The 26,571-nt window shown below is 46.3% G+C and overlaps 1 protein-coding gene across 2 annotated transcripts in view; it reads right to left on the bottom strand.

Moving 5' to 3' along the window:
- Nucleotides 1–26,571, bottom strand: part of ADAM23 (ADAM metallopeptidase domain 23) — a 711,121-nt gene that overhangs the window by 524,889 nt on the left and 159,661 nt on the right. For both annotated transcript variants that reach the window (XM_086955318.1, XM_086955319.1), the window contains exon 3: nt 22,064–22,140. In XM_086955318.1, the coding sequence (XP_086811444.1) occupies nt 22,064–22,140 (77 nt within the window). The remainder of the gene's footprint in view (nt 1–22,063; nt 22,141–26,571) is intronic.

Consider the following 26,571-nt stretch of genomic DNA (forward strand, 5'->3'; position numbering starts at 1 on the left):
CGGAACAAACAGGTCTCGAAAGGGGACGAGCATGTGCTAGGGAGTGTGGCCAGTAACTGGGACAATCTATCAAAACCTATCGGTCGTCTTATGTCCACTCTGCGACCCTCTAGACGTTGCCACCCACGCAGCGCTTTCTGTACAGTAAAAGACGCTGTTGGGTCCAGGATGCCATGGGCCCTGGCAACAAAGGAAATGGCGGCACGATGCCTTTGAGCCGTAGCCACCGATTTCCCAGCCCTACGTAAGGACATCAGAAAAAGTACTACCCACTCTTCCTGACCCCAAAGTCCCCCTCTCTCTGCCCCTAAAAAGGCTAAATAGGCCTGAAACGCCCCTTCATATGCCTTCCTTGTCCTGGGTGCTAGACTCTCTCCCACGAGGTGACGAAGTTCGGGGCACCGAGAGACCAGAGAGCTTCGGGGAAGGGTGCCGGCTCTGGGTCCGCTGAAGGAAGGAAACCCGAGAAAGCCTGCATGTGAAAACGAGACAGTGCATCAGCAGCCTGATTCAACACCCCTGGGACATGTTTTGCTCTGAATATCACGTTCAGTTGCATACACAGTAGGACAATTTCTTTAAGCAGCCTCAAAATCAATTTACAACGGGCTGCCTGACTATTGATGCATTCTACCACGGTCATGTTGTCGGACCAGAACACCACAGAATGATCTCTGAACCCTTCTGGCCAGGTTCTCAGGGCCACCAGAATGGGAAATAGTTCCAGGAAGGCAATATTACTCGTCAGCCCTTTTTCGTGCCACCATAGGGGCCACCTTTGTGCCGACCATTTTGTGCCGAAGATGGCGCCAAAGCCTATGCTTCCTGCTGAATCTGTCCATAGCCCAAGCTCTTCGGAGGACACGGCTGGCTTGTTCCAGACGACTCGGCCATTGAAGTCCGCCAGAAATGCTAACCAAATCCGCATGTCCTGGCGGACCTCGGCCGATAACCTCGTGCGATGATGACCCACTTTTAGGCCAACCATCGCTTGGGCAATTGAGCGGGAAAAGGGGCGAGCCATTGGGATCACCCTCAAGGCAAAGTTCAACTTTCCCACTAATTGTTGCAACTGCTGTAGTGTAACCTTGGATACATGTAAACATACTTGGAGGGCTGCCCTGAATTTCAAGATTTTGCTAGCTGGTAAACGGAAACACCCCTCCCTTGAGTCCAACTCGATCCCCAAAAACTCGAGGCAAGTCGTGGGACCCATAGTTTTACCCGGTGCCAATGGTACGCCAAAATGACCCATCAACACACGGAATTCAGCTAAGGCCTGTGCACATGCGGGATTTCCGGCGGGGCCAAGGAACAAAAAGTCGTCTTCGTTCTGTCCCGAGCTCACGTGTAGCGAGGAGGTGCAGCTTCGGAGCACAAGAACAAGAGGACGTCTTCTGGTCTTGCGTCTCTTTTTATCCGTCTTCAGGGCGGGCGTAAACCCGCCCCTGCCCGTCCCGGGGGCGGGGCTGGTTACGTTGGTGTCTAGGCCAGCCCACTCTAGAGCGGGAAAAAGCGCGCCCCGGCTACGCCGCTTCGGGCATACCAGCCGAGACGCGCCTCCCGCCAAAAAATGGCTTCCCGGGGGGATCGAGGCACTCCGCCATACGTTCGGGGGGACCGAGTGGTCGCCCCTTTCCATTAGAGGAGGATCTACCCAAGTCAAGGTACAACACAGCATGACTTTCCCTTTCTTGTTACATTTTCTTCTGTGAATCTCACAACCATGTGAAAATAAAACAAGTCTTTGCACTGGGGGAGTATATCAAGAGACGGCTTCTAACAACAAATATTCTCCCTTTCTTGTCATTAAGTGTTCAATACTGTTTAAAACTACTCCCAGCTCTGATCAATATCACAACTATTTCATTTTGAATTGTCATGTGGAATGGTATTATAGACAATAGAGCTTAGCTCCCAACCACAAGACATCAGTAGGTAGCGAATGAATCTCTTGAAATAGCCCTACTTCATCACTATTGGGCTATAACCATTTCAAGACTTCTCTCTTGATGGAAGAATTTAAACCAGTAGCATTTATTGTCAAGATGTTAGCCTTGGCAACATTATCATTGGTCTCAACTTTGATGAAGTTGCCATATATTCTCCTTACTGACCATATACACCATCCTCGTCACAAATGTGGAACCCCTCTGCCTTGCATACGCTTGATCCCATCCTGACTCGGTAACCTCACTATCACCATGCACACATGTATATATGCCATTCCATCTATGTTTCGCCCTGTTTGGATAAAATATCGGTGAATAAAAATAGAAAATCAATTATCTCCTTAACCAGAGAATTAAGTTAAAAAAAAAGATGTTTTTCCAAGCATGGCTAAACATTATTCCATTTGGAATGAAGCAAATAAAGGAGGCTATACTCATCTACGATACCCCGAGTGGAGATTCGTCATAGTTGTAAGCTATGGTGAAACGTTTGTTACAAGTGCAGTAAAGATCATCATATCTGCAGCGAACATGGCTGCCATGGAGGACACGATGGAGAGCCCATGTTGGAGGCTTCGGGAGACAATCAGAGAATACAGGGACACACCATGGGCTCTCACAGTCTGATGCGACCCAGGACCCACATCGGAATAGTTCCTTCCGACGCTAACTCGTCAGATCTAGCTATCTGACCCATCCCTCCACATCTTGCAAGTATACATACACAGTATGCAGCCAGAATATTGAGTTGGAAATGTTGACTTACACAAATATCGAGTCGTAAATATCGTGAATATTGAATTTAAGGTAAGAAATATAGGGGCCTATTAGCATCTCGGGCAGATCGCTACCTCCCGCATGGCGGTGGCGATCCACCCACCCGCCACCCATTTCCCCCGCCATATTACTATGGTGGAGGGGACCGTGGCGGACAGAAAGACCGTCCGTCGCTTTTCTGCCCGGTCAACAGGTTGACTGGGCGGAAAAGAGTTTAAAATGGTGGCGGTGTCTGTCAGACACCGCCAGCCATATTATCATGGGGGTGGAAACATGCCTTTCTGTGGCGGCAATGGAAAGGCATGCGATAATTGCTTACGGGGGCCGTTGCGGGCCCCCAGGGACACTGGGGGGGTGGAGGGTGCACATGGGGGTACCTATGGTACCCCCCTGCAGTTCCATGCACAACATGCCTTCCTGGCATTGTGGCGGGCGGTGTTGAGTGCACCGCCTGCCACAATGACAGGATTGCAGGATGAGCCCACCACTGTGGCGGGCGCATCCTAATGGCCCCTATGGGACCCCCGCCCTTATGGCAGGGGGTCCCATTTCCCGATAAGATCCGCCTGCCATCCTAATGACCCCCATAGTTTTCAAAAAGATAGAAGTCATTAATATCGTTTGCAATAATATAATTGTTTAAAATATAGATTTTTAAATTAGTGTGATGTATTTTAGTTTATATTTTAAATGTATGTGATGTATTTTTTTGGATAAGTATTGTTTATGTTTTTTTTAATACATGTGTTAAATCTTTAGTAGTTATCAATTTTATTTAAATTAGATTTTGCATTTTTTAGTTCCGTAGCAGGTTGTGGGTTTATAGGGGAATAGGGTGGGAAGTAATTGAATTATTATAAATGAATGATTATTTTTTTATTTGTTAATATTTATTTAATTGAGATTTTATAGTGTTAATTGTGGGAAGTAATTTATTTGTAATGAATATATAATTGGTTGTTAATTATTATTAATGAATTGGTAATTAATTATGGTAATTGTGTGATTTTATTTAGGTACAAGTGATTGGGTTTATAGGGGTAAAGGGTGGGAAATAATTTATTTATAATAATTATTAATTAGTTGTTGATTAATATTAATTATTTAATTATGGTAATTGTGTAATTCTTTTTAGGTGTGGGTTGTGGGGTTTATATGGGTAAAGGTTGGGAAGTATTTTTTGAATAATGAATTCGTTTTTAATTTATAATAATGAATTGATTGAAAATTAATTTAAGAAATTGTGTAACTAATTTTAGGTGCGGGTTGTGGGGTTTATTGGGGTAATGGGTGTTAAGTAATGTATGTTTAATTAATTAATTAGTTGATCATTAATATAAATTCATTAATTGATATTTAATTAGGGTATTTGTTAATATTATTTGGGTGTGGGTTTTATTTTTATGTTGGTAAAGGGTGGGTAGTAAATTAATTTTACTTTATAGTTAGCTGTTAAACACTATTAATTTTTTGATTGTAAATACGTTTTAATTGTGTAATACATTTTTTACAGTTGAATCTTTGCTGTGGGTTGTGGGGATTATAGGGGTAAAGTGTGGGAAGGTAATTAATTTTTATAAGTTTTAATTTGATTTATATTTAATAAAAGTTCTTTATTTAGTAATTCATTATGTTACTTATGGAGGTACATTTTTTTTTACTTAGTTGTAGGCTGTGAATTGTGTGGTGTTATAGGGTAGGAAATAAAAAAAGAAAATGTATGTAATAATATATGCTTGTGTTTCTAAATAATTTCTAATTAAAAATATTTATTTGTTTGAATAATTTTTCTATTATTTATTATACTATTTGTAAGTATTTGTTATATGTACTTAACATTATATTATGTTTTTTTAATTTGTAATATTTAATATATTTGTATTTAATCAACATATTTATATATTTTGTATTTAATTTGTTTTTTACACATTTTTGTTGTTAATATTTTGTTATCCTCACTGGAGTGGGAATAGTAATTTTTACTTCTCCGTGACCTCAATCTTTCCCTATTGTTGAACTCACTGGAGTGGGAATAGTAATTGCCACCCCTCCATTAGCCAACACTTTCCCTACTGTTGCACTCACTGGAGTGGGAATAGTAATTTGTACCCCTCCGCAATCCAACACCTTCCATACTGTTGCACTGACTAGAGTGGGAAATTTAAGTTTAAAGATTTTGAAATAGTTTAATGTTTTAATTTAATAGAATGTTTTTTTATTAGATTTTATGTTATTGTTATATACAGGGCAAGATAAGATTCTAGGCTCTGAACATGTTAAGTAAGTTATCAAATGAGCATTCCCACTATGGATGAAATATGTATTATGCCAGCAATATGGTTTAAGGGATTAATTTATGAATTAGTAAAAAATTAGGTTATAATTAATTGAGAATTAATTTGGAAATATAATGTATAATTAATTCGACATTAGTCTGTTACATGTGTTTTTAAATACAAGTATTCTTAATTATTCTCCACCCGCATTTGTGATCTGTTTATTTAAACAGATCTAATTGTCAGTAGGCATTGATGTAATTTGTACACAAATGGTTAACGATGGACGATGCTTTTCAATACCTTTTGCCATACCAATTGTGTGGTTCAACAACTATGGGCTAGATGTAGGTAATTGAAATTTACCAATTCGAAAATACAGAACTTTACCGATTCAGTATTTTCGAATCAGTAAATGCTATGTAGCTAAAAAATCAGTAAAAATTACTGAATCGTTAAGATTCAGTATTTACCGAATCGGTATTTCAGGATTCGGTAATTACTATTAATTCCTATGGGCCTGGAGGCCCATAGGAATGAATGTCAATTACCGAATCGGTAAATACTGATTCGGTAAAATAGGGAAAGAGTCAAGGGTGGCAGGGTGTCACATTGACACCCTGTTGCACCCCTGAATAGTACTTGTGTGCACATGTGGCAGACATACATGCCCTAAGGGCATGTATGTCTGCCACATGGCACTGGTGTAAATGCACAGATTTGCATTTACAGAGGTATTCGTTATTTACCACCAACTTGTAGGTGGTGGTAAATAACGAAACCTTAAAGCACAGAAGCACTCTTCAAAGTGCTTCCTAAATGTCATTTACAGATTCGGTAAATACAGAATCGGTAAATGATGATTCCGTAAAAACCGAATCGGTAAATACCGATTCAGTATTTACCGAATCTGTAAATTGGCCATCTACATCACAAAAGCCTATTACCGGTCGGTAACTGCCGAAATTCGTTAATTTCGGTCGTTACCGACCAGTAGTAGCCTTCCTACATCTGGCCCCATATTCTTTAAACATCTCTCCACCTTCAAATAAGCAACATCAAGTGTTTCTGGTTGTTCTGAACTGGAAGGAAAACCTCCCTCTCAGGCAAAAACATGACATTCCTATATAAGCCATAAATGGATTCCCCAGGCCAATTGGAGGTCAAATATAACAATTCACGGCCAGCCATACTTCAGATGCTTGAGTTCTAGAGGTACTGAGCAACAGATATCAAATCTAGTTCTCCTGTATTCCTAGAGATATGTTACCCATATGTTCTCTATGACCATGTTCCCATTCTAAGATACTTGCCACACTTCAAGCTTCCTCTTCATTTTACAAAAGCATCTAGTAGTTCATCTACACAGAAAGGAACAAGGGACCACAGTATACTGCATAGACCTTCTGGCTGCCTAGTCAAGAGGGGGATTCCAGATGATCATCAGTCTGTAGGGAGTTAATATATGGGTACAGAAGTATCCTTTCAAAGTGAAGACCATGCAAAGAATAATTAAACTAGTTATAATGGGAGCAATCATGTTAATGATCAATCTACTGGCTAGTTTACCTTCATATTCCATTGCTGTATGCCACCAAAAGTACCGGGTTGTGCCATTTGGGTTTTCCTCTTTTAAGAGTTTTTACCGAGATCGCAGTCCCCACATTTTGCTCTTGTACATCTTCAGAACTGGAATGTAATTATTTATCTTGATGACCGGCTTCTAAATGCTCCTTCTCCAGAAAGGAATAAAATGTATTTGCTCTAGTCTGACGCTGCACGGATTTCTCTTGAATTTCAGCCAGAGCCATTTTGGAAAAGAACTTTCATTGGACCACATTTCTGCACAGATATGTTTTATCTGCCTGCAGTAAGAGGAGAATGACTAAGGACCACACTAACGTCTATCAGTCAAGCTTCTGCCAGACTGTTGTTGAAAGTTCATGGACATATAGCCTCATGCATATTTACAGCACCTTGGGTACATCTGCATTTTCCCTCTCCTCTATTTCATACTCTACATCGTTGGGATCAGAACTTTGACCTGTTAATTTCTGTATCAAGTTCTCAACATCCTCAGATGTACTGCTGGTTGATCCCAGAGTCCTTAATAAGAGTTTTCCACATCACGAAGGTTTCCTGATGGTGCCAATAAAGGAATTTAGCTCCTTTGGATGGGGTGTCACCTTGGAGGCACTGCCAGCTCAAGGATACTGGTCACTGAAAGGCCATAGGCTCTCTTCAAATTTTTAAAGTATATTCATCTCTGTTACTTCCAGCATTAAATAAAGGGACAACATATTCTAGTACAAACAGACAATATAGTCACTGTGCATATGTGAACTGATAAGGACAACCTTAATCAAGTTCTCTCCATCTAGTAGGCCTACAGTTAGGGGCTTGGGCAGAATCGTATCTTCTCTCCATAGGGGTTTCACACATCCGGGGTCAGACAGATGAACAGATTGAGCAGGAGATGTCCATCTTCCCAAGATCCATTCATATGTCCATCTATGTTCGGGAGTTTATGCCAAAGGTTCAGTGGACCTTTAGTAGACCTTACCTGCTTGGCTCTCCAGAAAATGGCCAACTACTCAGGCTCTGCTCCCACTATCCCATTCAAACGGCTTGGAGGTGGATGCTTTTAGTTTTCCTGTGGCCTCGCCATCTACTGTATGCATTCCCTCCTTTACTGCTGTTCTTTCAGATATCTCTTTGGAATTGAGATGAAGCAGCAGATGTTGTCTAGCAGTTCCATTCTGGCTATGCAGGCCCCAGTTCCCTTTTTTTTCTCTATGTCCATTCATTTCAATTTGTAAATTTCCTCTGTTTACATTTTTTTCCTGGTCTCAGGTGTGTTTTCCAGTAGGGTGTTTCGATTTCTCTCTTTCAGAGTTTGAAATGATTGGTTTGCAGAATAGCAGACTTACAAGACATCTTGATAGGCCCATTACAATCAGAAATCTAAATGCCCTTTCACCTTAAAATCCTATTCTAGGTACTGTAAACCTTTCCAACATTGGTGATCTACTCACACTCTCTCTCTCCGATAAACTGCTTTTATGTTACTGTTCAACTTGGAAGGTTTTCAAGAGAATCCCTTTTCCTCACCTTAAGAACAGTAATTAGAGCATTTCATATCCTGGGGTCAGTTTAGGTGAGAAGGAGGTTCTAGTTTCCACTTCCTGAAAGTTTTTTTCTTGTCTCGTACTGTTTTAGGCATTCTTTTCCACCTTCAGTCCTTCTTCTTGTTTTTCAATCACTTTAGGTCTCCCCTTTCAAACCTGTATCTTCTGTTGATCATCAATTTCTGACAAAGTAGTTTGTTTTTCTGAATTTCAATCTCTTCAGCTCATCAGATTGGTGATCTGATTTGTTTCTGTTGTGCAGACCTTCCTTCCTGAAAATCCTTAAGGATGGTTAATATTTTGTCCAAATCTTGAAGGTCTCCCCAAGGTAGCAAGGTTCATCGGTTTCCCCTCCCCATCTTCTCTGAATGGGTATCCATTACATTCAATTGATGTCGCATTTTTGGATTATTTGAATTTTCTAAAAGTTTTTGTTTGTCTGATCATCTTTTTGTAACTTTTATAGAAGCTGGAAAGAGATAAGAGGATTATTCATTAGCCATTAGTCCTTGAATTATTTCCACAATATATTCTGCCTCCTCCTTGGCTTCTACTTCTTTTCCCTGTGGATCTCCAGGATAGATACACAAGGAATGTGGCTAACTCCATGGGGGGAACTCCAGTCTGTTGCTTAATTTAAGATTTGAAAGGCTGCTACTTTGGTCTCTTCCCACATTTTTGTACAGCAGTACAGGCCAGAACAGCTATTATCTGAGGGTTGCTCTTTTGGACTAGGCATACTTAGTTCTGTCCTGCAATTTTGTGTGCAATTGCAAAACTTAGGATTCTAAATACGAGCCCTGGTTTTCTCCTGCTGACCTCTGTTTGATGCTGCTGAAGTATATCCATTCTACCCTGCTCACTAAAATCCATTCTCTGCTGTTCATCAGATAGTTTATTGGTGAGAGGGCAGGTTAAGAAGAGCCAGGCTGCTGAAATCCTTTAAAGGAGTTGTGTGTAGAAAACTATGTGCTGTAGACAGGCCTACAGGACACATAATACATATTACATGGGCAGGGGGGGAGGAGCTGGCCGGTGAACGAAATGGCTGCCTGAGCCTTTAGCTCCGCCGCGTAGTGGCAACTATCCTGGAATATCCTGCCCTCAAAGTGATCTCTGGGGGGCGAATTCTGCACCCCTGTGAGCGGTGAAGCTGCCGGTCCCCTGCTGAGCAAAAGCGGACCCCGGACGGCGCTTGGGAACGACACTTCAGAGACGCGGATGCAAGGCGTCCGAGGGCCGTGAAGCCACGGCCTGGCGTCGGGATCTGACCCGCATTACGTCACGAGACGTGCAGCACACGCAGAGAGACTGCCTCGGTGCTGGCTAAGACGGCGATTAGAGGCGGACGCACTGGTGAGTTGGATAGTGGGTCTCGCCCGACAAGTGAAAGTGGGACTGAGCGGTTCGCCCCCCCCCCCCCCCCTCCCCGGGAGTTGGAAGAGGGGCTACATCAGTGCGGGGCTCCTGGCGGCTCGGAGCTACGCCGGCCCTGCTGGGTGAGGTTGGGCTAGATGAGACTGGTGCCGCTATTGACGCCCCGCCTGTGCTACCACGGCGACTGCGGCGGCGGGAATACTTGCGGCATTATCTGCGGGGCCCTGAATAAGAGACACCGGGCCCCTGGGGGCCACACAGACATCTGGAAGCACAGACCAATCGACGTCCTTCCTGGAGTCCGGTAAGAGAAAGCGGCGGAGAGCTGTGGCGCCCGTCCACGAACGTGCGGAGAGCTCTAAACAAGCTACGGAGTGAGGCCCAACATAATCTGCGGGTGCTCTGCTATATCTGAGGACTTACTACTTGCTGGTCTGCACTCTATTGTGGCTGCACGCTGGGAGACACTGTAGCCTGAGGCCTGGTCGGAGTGTGCCTCCTTAAGTGGCCTCTGGACGATTCCGGGAGGGAAAGGCAGGAACGAGAGCGACGCAATCCGGAAGGATAGCCTGCGGCGGCAAGGAGCCGCGCTGACTCTGCTGGAGAGAGGATCAGTTGGTGGGCGTCAATAGTTGAGCCCCGACTCCTGACTTGGCGAGGAATCTCGGGGGCGGGTGCAGCTATACACCTACCCTGTGCACTGTGAGCCACCACAACGTGAACAATGGGGAGAAATGATAAATCGCAGCCCAAGTTAGCATTTGAACAAAGACGCCCTCCGCCCCAGGAGACAACGGGTGCGACGCATGAGAACACGCCCACGGCCCGACGGAAGACTCTAGCTCAGGCATGAAAGGCCTACTACTCACGATGAAAAAGGGCCTGCAGTCTACGATGGCGTCGCTGGGCACTGAACTCAACGCGCTCACGTATAGGATGGACAGAATGGCTGTGAGCCTCGATAAGCACGCCGAAAGACTAGACATGTCCGAAAGAAGGATTACTGAGGTGGAGGGGGCCCACACTAAACTGGACTCGGGGCATAAGCAACTCGGAAAACTGATGCAAACGCTTCAGGACAAGACGGAGGACTTTGAAGCACGCTCGTGGAGATGCAACCTGCGCATAACGGGACTTCCGGAGACGACAGCCACGGGGAACATGGAGTTATTTGTGGAATAGCTTCTGGTCACTTTATTGGGGGAAGGCATTTTTTCAGCGATGTTCGTGGTGGAACGAGCGCACTGCTCCCTGGGCCCTCGCCCGCGGCCGGGAGCCCCTCCTCGCCCAATAATAGCAAAGCTATTAAATTACAGAGACAGAGATGTGGCTCTACGTTTAGCGCGAGAAAAGAAGTCACTGTGCTATGAAGGATCGGAGATCTCCTTGTACCCGGACTTCACTGCTAGAGTCCAGGAGGCTAGGAAGCACTTTGTCCCATACAACATAGTTACGGGACCTGGGTCTGGATTATGCCATGCTGTACCCAGCCCGACTGAGGGTTAACCGGCAGGGAAAATACCATATCTTCACCGACCCGAAAGCCCTGCAGAAAGCGCTTAAGGAGTGGTCGAGAGCTCACCGCAACGAGTCGTCTACTGCCCAAGCTGAGGAAGAGTTGGACGGGCGGCTGCATGAACAGGACTGAAGGATGCTGCCTTGTGGTGGGGGAGGACGCGTGGTTAGACTTACTGATTGTTTACGATTTGTTGGACTGCGTGTGTTAGCTTCTATCATTTCTTAACACTAGTGGCGAGTTTGCTGAGCTGACCCATGCACAGCCCACACGGGATATAGCGATGAGGGTGGAGTTTGGTGTGCATTAACGATGTGAAATGGGTCACTGGGAAGCACGCACTACACACGAGAGAGCGCCCTGGCAGCCCAGCACTGGAGGCTATGATTAAATAAACGTGTGGGGATATTCTGTTTATGATCTGAGAGCTGGATATAAGGTCCGCAGGTTCACAATGGGGCACATATGCTGGCACTACGAAAGAGGGGTGGAGCGAAGTCTGGCTTACAGGGACGGATTTGATACCGACTGATGGCAAAGCACCCTCTGCCCTCGAGTGCGGGACACCCAGCTTGTCCCTTACTGGGACGTTCGGGTTTTTGTTAAGGGGTAGAGGGTGGGGGGGGCTCTAGAATCTGTTTGACCAGGTTGGGGGTGGTCAGCTGTGGGTGGGGGGAAGGGATATGTTTGACTCGAAGGGAGCTCTGTTGAGTAATGGGGGGGCTGAGGACGCACACACAACGTGTTGACCGCATGCACGCAGAGAGTGAGCACCCACATTGTTCAGGGAAAGCATGGGAGGCAGCTGCAGCTGATATGGGCAGGTTGGAACGGGTGTACGATCTTGCTGTAGATACTATGACTGGATTGAGGGAACATGGCAACAACAGATGACACTGCTACCCCCAGAATGATTGACACATTTAGAGCACTTACGTGGAATGTCCGAGATCTCAATGACCACCAAAAGCTCCGTAAGATTCTAAGCTATTTACAACGACAGCACATTGATGTTGCACTCCTGCAGGAAACGCATCTTCCTCAGGCTAGCCCCATGCTTGGTTGCAGGGGACTCACTGGGAATAGTACCTCGGCGGGGTTCACATCGCACGCTAGGGGGGTGCTTACGTGGTGCTTACGCGCCATACTCCATACTTGACCCTCTTTTTCGGGGGGAAGTAGCGGAGGCTATTGATACGTTCTTCGAGACAAATATCGGGTCGGTGGACAGCTTCCAAACTGTATGGGAGGCATTTAAGGCTTACGTACGAGATGTGGTGATCTCCAAGCACTCGGGGGTACTCGTTCCATCAGGCAACGCCTATCTGAACTTGAGAAGCAACTGGGCACCCTAGAGGAAAGGCAGAGGCGAGATGCTGATACGGCCACGGAACAGGAGATTAAAACGCTTCTTGATCAGTTCAATGAGGAAGCGGACAGAGAGGTTCAACACATGGGAAAAAATGCGAAGGCGAGCGTCTATGGCGAAGGCGATAGACCAAGTTCGGTACTAGCGAGAATACTGAAGGGAAAGAGGGGCCAGACGCAGGTCAACTCCGTCAAGACGGAGACAGGAGAAGTTCTCACTGAGGAGGCAGAGATAGCACACAGGTTCAAACAATATTACCTCGATTTGTACTCATCCAAGAGTGGGGAGTTAGATGAGGAGATTTTGGAATACCTTGAACACATTGAACTCCCTCAGCTCACAAACATGCACAGGGAATTCCTAATGTGCCCCATCGAGAAAGATGAAATAGTTGAGGCGTTTGCAAGCATGAGTGCTAATAGCGCTCCGGGGGCGGATGGACTCACGGTGGGGTTCTACAAAGCATTTTAAGAAGCACTGATCCCTCACTTGAAAACCCTGTTCGATGATTTATGCGAAGCGGGTTGTATGTCACAATCAATGAGAGAAGCCATCCTCGTGGTGATCCCTAAGCCTGGCAAAGCCCTAGACGAGTGAGGCTCGTATAGACCACTCTCCCTACTGAACGTAGCCACGAAGATCTACGCCAAAGTGCTAGCGACTCGTTTGGCACTTCTAGCCCAGACGCCTATAGCACCAGAGCAGGCTGAATTCATCCCGGAAAGGAACCTTACATACAACATTAGAACGATTTTTGGCGTGATGCAACATGTTAGGCAAGACGTTAAAGTGGTTGCGGTATTCTTAGATATGGAGAAGGCACTCGACTCGGTGGAATGGCCCTTCATGAGACAAGTTTTAACTAGGATGGGGCTGGGGGTGCCTTTTCTGCAAATGATTGGAACCCTGTATGACAGACCCACGGCGAGGATTCGACTGGGTGACCTGGTCACGGACGCCTTCTCTATTGGCAGAGGGACACGGCAGTGGTGCCCTCTGTCCCCCCTACTGTATGCCTTGGTGGCAGAGCCATTGGCCTGTGCTCTGCGGGAGTACCATGGTCGGGAAGGTTTAGGATTTCCTACATATAAGATCGTAGTCTCAATGTACGTGGACGACACGTTATTGCACGTACGTGAACCTGAACAAAACCTAGGGGCCGTCCTGCGCGAGGTTGTGCACTTTGGTGCGTTATCTGAACTCCGAGTGAATTGGACAAAGTCCCTAGTCTTTCCACTGACCCCGGTTACACAAGAGTTCGAAGTAGAGTACCCATTGAAGTGGACAGCTGAGTCCATTCGGTACCTAAGTATACGTTTACACACAGATGCTGAGCTGGTATTCAGGGAAAACTACGGCGTAGCTGTTAGTAAACTGGAGGCTGATGTGGAGGCTTCGTGCAAGCTGCCCCTGTCTCTGCTTGGCCGCATATCGGTCAAGAAGATGGTGGTGCTGCCAAGGATGCTATTACTTTTTACTAACCTTCGCATAGTGTTACCCCGCACGTTTTTTCAACGACTGACGCAACTCATTGTAAAATTCGCTTGGGGGGGCAAACAACCACGAGGGAAATGGAAGACACTCACATTGCCATACTATATGGGAGGCCTGGGAGCTCCGGATTTGGAACTCTACTACAGAGTGGCGCAGGGGGCACACCTGCATGCTTGGGTACATGGTAACCCACAAATCCCGTATTTGAGAATGGAGGGAGTGTTTGGAGATCCGCTTCCCTTACCGGTATCAATTTTTCAGGAGGTAGAACGCAGAACGGGAATACTAGATTCCATAACATCTACTAACCATGCATGGCATAGTCTCTTGCGGCACCAGGGTGGGGCACTGTTATACTCTTATACTGTTATACGTGTATGCCGGTGGAGTGGGCGCGTTGGTTAACCCAATGCAGAGATAGGGGAGTGATTGAAGCTCTTCACAGACTCAATATCACCAGGGTAGGGGATCTATTTCACGAAGAGAAAGTCATCACCTGGGAGCGGGCGCGTGGTAGCGGAGGCACGCCTACATTGCTGCAGCGCTTCCAATTGCACAGGGTGCGCAGGGCCCTTCTAGAGCAGCTGGGAGCAGATTTAGCCGAGCCAACGGAGGTTCCAGACCTAACCTTTGTGTTAAAAACTGAGGCTGCCCGTAAGCTAGTAACCAACTTATACAGAATAGCCCTATCCCATAGGGAGGCTCAGTACACAGATGCGCGACTGGCCTGGCTGAGAGACCTGCAGATGCCACTTGATGATGATATGTGGTGTTACTGCTGCGAGAATACCTGACGTATATCCCTCAACGGTAAGCACAGGCTGATTCATTTCAAATTTCTAAATAGGGTATATTACACCCCAGAGAGATAACACAGATATGGCCTCCGTGCGACGGCGGAGTGTGAGCGATGCCACACGCCAGTGGCAGACTTTCTACATCTTGCCTGGCTGTGCCCTGGGGTACAGTCCTTCTGGAGCGCTGTCTTTACGGAGTTCGGCAGAATTGCTGATGTTGAGGTGGCCCGACACCCGCGCTTGCGCTTCTAGGCTACACTAAACAGTTACCGAAGTCTTTGCGCAGACTAGTTGGCATGGGTTTGCTAATGGCGAAACGCGAGGTTGCTACGCGTTGGTTGAGGGGGCCGACTCCCACAGTCCAAAGCTGGATACGGGATATGACGTATTGCTGCACACAGTCGGAGGGCTACAATGAGCTGCTACCTCCAAGGAGCCGGCCCACAAATGTCTGAGGTTTGTTTCAGGCCTATATGAATAATAGAGGAGGGGAAGGTGAAGATGTGCTCAGCGCTGGAGAGGAGGAGGTCACAAGAATTGGGGTAATGATAAAAACCATGTGAGCGCCTATGCGAGTATTGGTATTTGAGTAAGTTGACCTAGTATGCTCTGTGGGACTCAATAACATTATATCGCCGCCTGCCCGGTATCAGGTTGTTGGCTTAATGGCTGTGTACACCTGAGGACGAGTGCTGGAACTCTGTATGTATATCTGAAACGTTGTACTGTGTGCGCGGGAGGGACGGGGGGGGATTTAATGTTTGCTGGGGTTTGCCTCTGCTAGAATTGTAAACTTAATAAAATGATTAATTAAAAAAAAATAAAAAAACATATTACATGGGCAGGTCCATTCACTGCGGTTCATTGGAGAAGTCGAGCTGGTAATGCAGGCTCTGTGCAGGTAACAAGCTGTGTTTCCTTGTGAGGTTGATCTAAGATAGCATGCCACAAGAAAAGAGGATGGGGTAGTGAAAAGATGGGAGGGACAGACTCAATTAAAACCTAGCAACACAGCTACTAGGCCAGAGAGTTCACTCAATCTGGGTTACAAAACCCAGGCATTGGAAAAGTAAGAAACATATGTATGGCACAGTGCATTAGGAACAACAGCTCCCAACATACACATTGCTTGAGCCAGCAGTTACCGGGGATGAAGGGAGCATTCAGGTCGAGAAGACAGCTGCATTTATTAGAATCATCAATGGAACCTAAGGGCAAATTTACAATCAAAGCTGCTATGCTGTGTTGCGTGAAAGGGAGAGAAAAGGACAGAACCATAGCAACAAAGATATGGTGCCGCTGCTCTCTTTCCTAACGCTGGTGCACTATCAGGCTGTATGTGCCACATATACACCTTTCCACCTTATTGCTAATGTGCAGGTGTATGTTTAGCATAGGATTTGTACTGAAAGGATACACTTCTGGTGCAAAACACTATGGCCCAGATTAACTAAACTTTCACGAAAACACAGCAATCAATCAATCAATCAATCATTGACACTTATAAAGCGCGCTACATACCCGTAGGGTCTCAAGGCGCTGGGGGGGGGGGGGGTGCCGCTACTGCTCGAACAGCCAGGTCTTCAGCTTCTTCCTGAATGAGAGGTGGTCTTGGGTCAGGCGCAGGTCGGTCGGGAGGGAGTTCCAGGTCTTGGCGGCCAGGTAGGAGAAGGACCTTCCTCCTGTAGTCGCTCTTCGGATGCGGGGGACGGCGGCGAGGGCGTGGTTGGCTGATCGGAGGTGGCGTTTGGGAGCGTAGAAGTTGACTCGGCTGTTGAGGTAGCTCGGGCCTTGGTCGTGTAGGGCTTTGTGTGCGTGGGTGAGGAGGCGGAAGGTGATTCTTTTGTTGACGGGGAGCCAGTGAAGGTCTCTCAGATGTTCGGAGATGTGACTGGTTCGTGGGATGTCGAGGATGAGTCTGGCTGAGGCGTTCTGGATCCGCTGGAGTCTCTTCTGGAGCTTGGCGGTGGTGCCGGCGTAGAGGGCGTTGCCGTAGTCCAGTCGGCTGGTGACGAGGGCCTGGGTGACGGTCTTTCTGGTCTCGGTGGGGATCCACCAGAAGATCTTCCTTAGCATGCGTAGGATGTTGAAGCACGCCGAGGAGACGTTGTTGACCTGCCTGGTCATGGAGAGGGAGGAGTCCAGGATGACGCCCAGGTTTCGTGCATGGTCTGTCGGTTTGGGTGCGGTGCCCAGGGCGGGAGGCCACCAGGAGTCGTCCCAGGCGGAGGGTGAGGAGCCCAGGATGAGGACCTCCGTCTTGTCCGAGTTCAGTTTCAGGCGGCTGGTAGTCATCCACTCGGCTACCTCTTTCATCCCTTCGTGTAGGTTGGCTCTGGCGGCGGCGGGGTCGTTGGTCAGGGAGAGGATCAGCTGGGTGTCGTCGGCGTAGGAGATTATGCTGAGGTTGTGTTTGCGTACGATGGCCGCGAGGGGGCTCATGTAGACGTTGAAGAGGGTGGGGCTCAGAGATGAACCTTGGGGGACGCCGCAGATGACTTCGGAGGCCTCTGACTTGTACGGTGGTAGGCGGACTCTCTGTGTTCTTCCGTCGAGCAAGAAAACATTTTATGCTGAGTTGTTTGAAAGGGAGAGAGCAGCAATACGCCATAGTTACCAACACATGGTGCACTTCTACTCTGTACTTGCGCTGGTGCACTTGTGGCAGTCTAGTGCCAATGCAGGCACCTTTGTACTATGATGCAATGGTGTGTGTGCGGTCAGAATGATTTTGTTCAGGAAGAGATTCTTTCTTGCACAAAATGTATTCTTAGGGGCTTAATTCTCTTTGTATGTGTGCAGCAGAATGCAGCGCATATGTAAAGAGAAACTAACAAGGAGAAATAAAGATATTTCTCCTTGTTTCAAAACACATTCACACTTAAAACAGTGCACCAACAGCCAACCCTTCTCCCTGCTGATGTTACTAAGCAGGCCCACCCCATCATGATGCTCTGTTCGGGGCGGGGGATAAAAATTAAAAGGGAATGAATTACCCTTTTTCGCTTTTGTATTCCTTTACGAATGAATCAACCCACCCCTCAAGGATCCCCGCAAGGATCATCCCTCAGCCCGACACTCTTCAACATCTACTCGCACGCATCACCAGACTCCAAGACCTCAACTTGATCTCGTATGCCGACGATACCCAGCTGATCCTCTCCCTCACCAAAGACCCCCTCACCGCCAAAGCCAACCTCCACCGGGGTATGAGGGCAGTTGCCAACTGGATGGAAGACAGCCGGCTCAAACTGAACACGCACAAGACAGAGATCCTCCTCCTTGGACCCAACCCCTCCGCCTGGGACGACCCCTGGTGGCCCACCTCTCTGGGCGCCGCCCCAACACCAACCAACCACGCACACAACCTGGGAGTCATCCTCGACTCGAAACTCACCATGGCCAACCAAATCAACGCAGTCTCCTCAACCTGCTTCTACACCCTCCGCATGCTCCGAAAGATCTTCAGATGGATCCCTAAAGGCACACGGAAAACCGTCACCCATGCCCTCATCAGCAGCAGACTCGACTACGGCAACGTCCTCTATGCCGGAGCCCTGGCCAAGCTCATCAGCAGACTTCAAAGAATCCAGAACGCCTCGGCACGCCTGGTCCTCGACGTCCCCCACCGAGACCACATCACCCCCCACCTGAGTGATCTGCACTGGCTCCCCGTCAACAAAAAAATCACCTTCAAACTCCTGACCCACGCACACAAAGCACTCCACAACACTGGCCCTGAATACCTCAACAGCCGACTGTCATTCTACGTACCCAACGGAGAACTTCACTCAGCCGACCTCTCACTGGCCACCGTCCAACGCATCCACAGAACTTCCTCCGGGGGAAGATCCTTCTCCCACCTAGCCGCCAAGAGCTGGAACGCCCTCCCTCTACACCTAAGGCAGACAGACGACCCACAGACCTTCAGGGGACTACTCAAGACCTGGCTCTTCAACCACTAGCTGCAGCCACCCTCCCCAGCGCCTTGAGACCCTCACGGGTATGTAGTGCGCTCTATAAATCCTTGATTGATTGACCCCTGAGCCCTCAAAACTACCCCGTCCCCCTGAGCCCTAAAATCTACTCAGACTCATCTCTAGGGCTATGGGGTTCATTTAAATGGGCGGCGCTCCGCCACCCTTGGTCATTCCCTGCTGCAGCAGCCCATGAACATGGCGCGGGGAGTGGGGTAAAGGCCTTTTAGCCCAATGGACATTTTGCGCCTGGAAATAACCTACTCTGAGGTTGCATCACCATTGCTTTCATTTCAGATCATATCTTGCTGACCGCCAGGATGTGCCAAAAATAGGTTTGCTTTCCCTATCATATCTTGTTTGTGCTAATGACATGCTCTTTTGTTAGCTTATCCGACTGACCTTTAGAGTTTGAGATCTAAATTTGATGAGTATGCTACAATTAAGCAAATTGCAATTAATTACTGGAACATCATGAGTAGGGTCCTTGAGTGCAGGGACAAAAGGATCCATCCTACGTGTTAAATGATTTAGCCTTATGAGAGTCTTAGATATTATTACTTAACTATAACAGGAGGAAGTTAAATCAAAAGCACATATTAGTGAGCAAATGTATAAAATCTATTTTACAGCTAAGGGCAGCTTGTTTTCTTCTCGCGTAAACTACCCAAAAACATCCAACACACCTCAAGGACAATCAGTGAAATTTTTTGTATTCCTTTACGAATGAAGCGAATAAAGGAGATTATATTCAAATATGCTTTTGAAATGATTTTGTTTCAAGACTTATACTACTGCTGGGATATTATTTCACACAAAAATAAAAACATTAGCACATGAGGCCTATTGCATTGCAACTGCTTGTTGAGCATTGCGATTGTCACTTCAGCCATGACTCCTCAGCTACATTGTTTTCTCTCCACTGATCTGGCTCTAGCTTCACCAGGTTGACTGCTTCTTCTTTGGAGGACATTCTTGTTTTCCATTCAGGAAGAAGAAAAGGCAGAAGAGGTTTTACCACCTACACTGGTTTTCTTAAGATTTATGGTAGTGCATAGCAATTTTGAAGGAGTTAACTTTGGTGAGAGTTGCATCTGAAACATTTTGAAACAGTAGAATTGGAGCCTCTCTATACATAATGCACTCAACTTTCTGTCTCTCCTTCGGAATCTCTACTTTGAACTTTAAAAGGTGGACACATCAGCATATTCTAGGTCAGATTGTTCAGTATTTGATAGGCTTTGAAACGGCTATAAGTAAAGTACACTCCTGTGGTTGAATCATCTGGGCACTGTAGCCGAGTGAGGAAGGGGCCCAGAATATACCCTTCCAAATCTGAAGTTTGAACATAAGTGGTTATGTCACTAACCAATAGGTTGTTATTCGTCGATCTGTTTTCCTCATTCCCCAAATTATTTGGACGATATTTCTGCCCTTTTTAACTTCTTCTACTCTGATGTCTATTTTCTCTCATTGGTCTCTTTCGCCGTCACTGTCTCCAGTTGGTCCACCCTAGTTTCAATTGCCTGTAAATTGTGATCTAGCTTAGGAAGGGTTTTGCAAACACCTGGCACAGTGCTTCCATTTCCTTTCAGAATTCCAGAATCAGGAGATGCAGATCGGGATGTGTGGATGGTGTATGCAGATTCTCGCTGTTAGACATCTCTAGGGGGTCAGAGGTCAGCTATTGACCTCAGTGGTGCTTCAGTCAATCTCAGGTAAAAGCATCTAACTCACCTCATAGACAATAAGTGAAACTCTTGTTTAGTTTTGTCACTCACAGGGTTGTTGGGTCAGAATGATGTACCCATATCCCCTAGTACCAGATCCGAATAAACTAAGATACATTCAACATGTCACTGAAAAACATGAGAAAAGATAAACTGAAGGCTGAGAGCATATGGGCTTTCTCAGTCTTGGAGTCTATATATATAAGATATGTGACAGACACACACTGAGAATGCTCTGGGTAAGAAGACATATATGAGCTTTGAATGGAAACATATAACGTTCCAGTGCACAGAATTATGTTTAAAATGTTAATATCACCCCAACCTAGTGCAACTAAACTGGCTCCTCTTATGGGCCCGCACAGTCTTCAAAACCAGCTGCATCATTTACAAAGTCATCCTGCCTATCCGGCTGAGAAGCTCATCCTCTCCAGTGGCTCTGAGCACAACCACAGCTAGGGCACCATCAGACTAGAGGTAAAGAACTCCAAAAAAGAATGAACTAGGCAACAGACCTCCTCTGTGCACCCAGGATCAGAAGCAACATACCTGGTTCCATCAGGACCGTCCTAACACCAGTTTAGGAAAGTGCTGAACATGCACCTCTTTAAAGAACACAACAACATGATGCATAAACAGTCCAGTTCTGTCCCTAGAACCAAAGAAGCTCTCTACTCGCTCCTTTAGTGCTGTACAGTGCCTTTACCCTTGACACTGTACAGCACTCTGCTGCCTGTTGCTTAGGTTTGCATTCCTTCTTATGGCATCCTTTCCCTATGGGGCCAGGGCCACTCGGATGCCACAAAGGGCCATGAGGGTTGGGGTTATTTTCTGCATCTAGAGCTTTGGAACTGCAACTCATCATCCCCCAGCCACGTGCTTATGACTGCCTTGTGGTAGGTCTAAACATTCCTCCTTAATAGCTTCACTAAAGATGAAAATGTGTTTTTCTAAGCCTACATTTGAAGTAGGTGATGGGCAAAGAGCAAACCTCATGCTTTTCCATTCTGTTACGAGCTATTCAAACATTTTGTGATGGATTTCAATTGAATTTCTTTAATTCAACTCGTGTGGATACAAAGAGTTCACTATCTGCTATGTATTAACAATATATTAACGTGTGTACGTTGCTTCTTATTGCCATCGCAAATGTGCATAACACATTGATTAGCCCTCTGCATCAAGGGGGACTTACAGGATTCTGACAATCATAAACCAGGCAAGGACAAACTGCATAAGTTGAACTCCTGTATCATAATGAAATACTCGTCTATGTACGTCACCTCACATCAGCGAGGGTCCTGCTATAACAAAAATGTTGTGTCTGGAAAATGTATTTTTCCAGACACTCTGAAAACCCAGCCTCTGGCATATTTTTGCTCCACCAAATTGTATACACTGTGTGTTATAAAATGGATTTTCAGAATTTGTCAAAATACTGGAAAATGACCCTGTAATGACCATGTAATGCACAAGAAATAAACACTGAATTTAGGAAAACTTGTGTATTAAGGAAAAAGTAGCTGAAGGACAAATGCTCTGGCTCAATTTTTGCATGGATGACCTGCACTTACCTCGCTCGGTTGCTCTGGCGGACCCTTCATTTTTATAACCTAGCATGGGGCAAAACTGTGTGGATTAAAAAACAAAACCCAATGCCATGCACTTACTTATTTAACGTGAGATCAAGGATGAATCTGGAGCCAAACGCTTCGATCTGGAAACTTGCCTGGGCCAGATGCACCGCCTGTCAATGAGAAAAGGTAAGTGAGTGAGTACAAGCGCCTTCAGTGAGAAGTAGAAACATGTATAACACACTGAGCCTAGATCTTTTGTTGCTGGACAGTGCTACTGGAACATAAGATGATTCCCTGCCCAGACTGTGGGAAAGGTAACTTGGGCAGAAGCAGAAAAAGGGCACGTCATAGCTCCTCTGACATCTCATTGGCCGGGCCTCTGTTCTGGTCTAAGAGAGCTACTGGTATGCCAGTTAGTCTTCCAGTTTGCCCATAGATAAGTCTGCTTTTGCCCTTGTGCGTTCAAAGAATATTAACAGGAAACAAGATGTATAACACAAGTTACTTTCCCTATCGGAATTACAAGTTCTGCGAAACATCGATATCTGGGGGCAGATTTATGGTGTGTATGCGCCACGTTTGCGTCACGCAACTGTGGCGTAAACGTGGCGCATCCCTACGACAGATTTACAACGTGACGCATCTAGGCAGATGCGTCACGTTGTAAAGCCCTGCGCCGCTTGTGGGCGTTCCGGCGCAGGGTGGGCGTTCCGGGGCAGGTGCGCCTCGCAAAAGTGGCTGAGTGAAATCTATAAGATTTCACTCAGTCACTTTCAGGCCAATGCTGCGTCAAAACCCTGCGCCTGCTTGAAGCAGGCGTAAGGCTTGACGCAGCATTGGTCAGATAGGGCACCCCGGGCCTTGCTGGAGCTGCGTCGCGCTTGCGACACAACTCCAGCAATGCGCCACTTTTACGGCACAGATGCGTGACGCATCTGTGCCGTTTTTGCCCCATGGTGCGCCGCATCATAAATGCGGCGCACCATGGGTGGCGTAGCTGTGGCGCATGTTAACTGGCGCATCCCTCGGGATGCGCCAGTTAACATAAATCTGCCCCCAGGTGTTTTCAATCGAACACTCACCTGTATAAGCAGCAGATGAAATAAAGAGCAAGATGTATAGGAATCGGTTAATTCCGATCCCAAAGGGTTATTTCCCAAAAAGTGAAATCGGGAGTAATTACACCCCTAGGGTATTACTTGTAGTTATGATATTGGTAACTCTGGCAGGGAATTATTGGACCATTATCCGCCCACTGTTAATGGGCACAATCGAGACCAACAAGGTTTCAAAGCAGTGCATTGAAAATGTTATTGATAGTGAAAACTAACAAACAAATAGAACTTGGTTTTCTAGTATTCTGTTGAAGGATTGGTATTACTTGTTACTGAACCCTTCCCATTGAGCTCATTGTTAAGACCTCCCAATATAGTTTTCATGTGGTTCAGTTAGGCCCTGGGAGAAACTCTGCCATTTTAACATACAGACATTTTCCGAAGTTGCCTTCTCTTTCAGATGATGACTTAACAGTACAGGATTAGTTTCCACGAAACTACATTTGCTTACAAATTCCACTTCATAAGAGCACTATCACGAGACCTTATTTATCTCATACACGTTCTGAACATACATTGTGCAAAAGTATTTGTTTGTCATTCGTCCATGAGGGGACGTAGCTATCAATAGATCATAAACAGTTTTTTATTTTTTACAGAGTTTTATATGGTGCAAACTTACCCGAAGGTATTGGGTATCAGAGCGCTTTACACGAGCGTCAGTTGCGTTAAATGGGGACACATTCATTTTTGATGGGCACTGGTAGATTGTGATTTGCCCAGAATCCCAGGATGTTGCGCGTCCTTGTTTGGGATTGTAGGATTCCCATGACTGCAGCTGCTTGTCAGAGTGGTACTTCTATAGAGATTGCTGTGAAGGCCTGTGTTGAGTTTTATCCCTCTGCAAAACGAATGACTTTGAGTGACAGACGTATTATTACCACTACTTGTTCTGAAATTGTTTAGAGCTATTGTTGCACCTTGGATTAATTCTGTAAACATAGTAATTGTTTACAGCTATTGTTGCTTTTGATATAGTATTAATTCTAAGATATTATGATGCCAATGAGAACCACTTTTTTTAAAGAATATGCCCTGGTTCCCATGGACTAAGGGTCACCCTTGTTATTAACAAGATTTTGCAAAGTTGTCCACTGTGGAGTGTAGGTCTACATTATTTTTGTATATTCAGGACCTCTAAAGTCTCCCCAAGGTATCCCAGAGGTGTTGGGAGGGGGCTTGTTGCTATAGGCAGGGTCCTTATAAAAGATGTCTTGTAGACCCTGGTGGAGAAATGTGACATTTCATTTTCCCCATTGTAGATCCCCATCCACATAGATTTACATTGCAATAGTTTATGAATTCCTAAATATTTATAGGATTTCACAAAAAATACCATTCAGCGACTTAGGAGAATGGTTTTAATAAATCCAACAATATGCTATTGTTGAATTTATCTTAAAGTATACAGAAAAGAAGTTATAAGACTTTCTTGCCTGTTAGCCAAAATACTGCCTTTCAGTGGTCTGCCCTGATTGGTCAGAGTTAACAGGATTAGCCAGTGTCTCACCCCAGAGAGGCTAATCTGTTAGAAAGATCCCTGCTGCAGAGGAATTCCAGAGCAGGGAGGAGAGATATGAAAGTATGGGGCTTCAAAGAAAAGACAGGACAATCAGGAATAGCCAGGTCCATCTACCCCATCTCCTTTGACCCAGCCAGAGGTCAGCCGTAAGGAAATAATTTGCATATGTCGGGGGGGAGGGGAGCTAAGGAGATGAGCTGTTCTGGATGTTGGTGTACCTAGCTCTTGCTCCCCTGCTGAGACTTCAACCATAGTACATTTTGGAGAAATAGTGCTTTCTGGGAGACCATTATGCCAGACTTTGGAGGAATTAGTCATGTTTGGGGTGTTGCCCTGCACCTCATTGGACAGGAGTGCCCTCCTGCTTGACCAAAGAGAACACTGAATACGTATCCGAGAGGGGCCGAGCCTCTCAAATTTCCTGCTTGAAACTAAGAGAAGAAGAAGGGTCCATGCTGGAAGTTTGATTTGCACCAACCAGGCCCTGCACTCTGACTGACTGTGCCTGCTGCACAATCTGGAACTACAGCCCTGTGAACCTAACTTGCTTCAAGAAGACTAAAGAGGGGACTCCCTGAAAGGTACATGTTAACGGAGCTCACCTGTATCATCACAATCAAGAATCCCCAGCGTGTAGTGCATCCAGTGGATTTGTAAGAGTTTGTTTGCAAGTGGATTGTAGAGACTGAAGTTCCAAACTTTCAAGGACCATCTTGGAGATTTCAGACCCTTAGATTGTGTTTTGGACATTTTTGGACCCCAAAGGAACTTTAGGAGGTAGTTTTGAGAACTTTGGAGCAACTTTGAAAAAGATCTCCATAAGTGGACAGACTCAACCTGGCAAGCCAAGCCAGTGAACCTCAACCGTGAGCCATCCTGCCCTGCTGGTTCAACCCTGCAGAAACGCTCCGGAGATCCAACTTCCAGAGTTTGACTGAGATTTCCCTGTAAAACATGCTGGTGAATCCTCACCAAACCCAGCCTGGTAAAGAGCATTGAGGGACCCCAGCAGAAAAAGCTCTAGAAAGGTTTACTGCAAGATTCAAGCCACCCACCTTCAACTGCGAGTTGGTCTGGGTCCCTGGGTCGTCCCGCTGAAAATCTCTGGGGTCCAAGCTCCATAGAACCTGGACTGGTGGAGAGCATTGAGGGACCCCAGCAGAAAAAGCTCCAGGAACGTTTCTAATTCAGATGGTAAAAATGTCCTGCTGCCTGAAGATCAACACGGACAAGACGGAAGTGCTGATCTTTGGAAACAACAACTCTCTGAGGAACGACACGTGGTGGTCCTCCAAGCTCGGGCCCACACTGACGGACAACACCTGCAATCTTAGCATCATCTTGGACAGCAAACTCAACAGGAAATGCCAGATCAACATCACATGCTCCAAAGGATCTGCAGACCGCTCCCTGACAGCACCAGGAAAACCGTCATCCAAGCCCATGTGACTAGTTGAGTCGACTAAGGCAGTGCGCTCTATGTAGGAATCTCCACACAACTACTGAAGAGACTCCAGACAATGTAGCACTCAGCTGCCAGACACATCTTCAACCTCCACAAATGGACCCACATCACCCCATCTAAGGAATATCCACTGGCTCCCCGTCCAGAAAAAAAGGCAATTCAAGATACTGATACATGTCTACAATGCCCCCCATGACCAAGGACCAGCATGCATCAACCACTGCCTGAATTACCAGCAACCCTCCAGACACCTGCTCTTCGCCTCCCTCACCCTTGCTCACACTCCCCGCATCCGTCAAAGTCACAGCGGGGACGCTCCTTCTACTCCCTCATCTCAAAATCATGGAATGACCTACCCCTCCGCCTCTGAACAGCATCCTCTTTCCAGGAATTCAAGAAAGTAATCAAGACTTGACTCTTCGACTGAGCTTAGCAGTATGCTAGCACCTGGATACCCTCACGGGTGATTAGCTGCGCTCTACAAATCCGGATTGATTGA

Source organism: Lissotriton vulgaris, chromosome 2_1 (genome assembly GCF_964263255.1).
Source record: "Lissotriton vulgaris chromosome 2_1, aLisVul1.2, whole genome shotgun sequence".
NCBI classification, from domain to species: Eukaryota; Metazoa; Chordata; class Amphibia; order Caudata; family Salamandridae; genus Lissotriton; species Lissotriton vulgaris.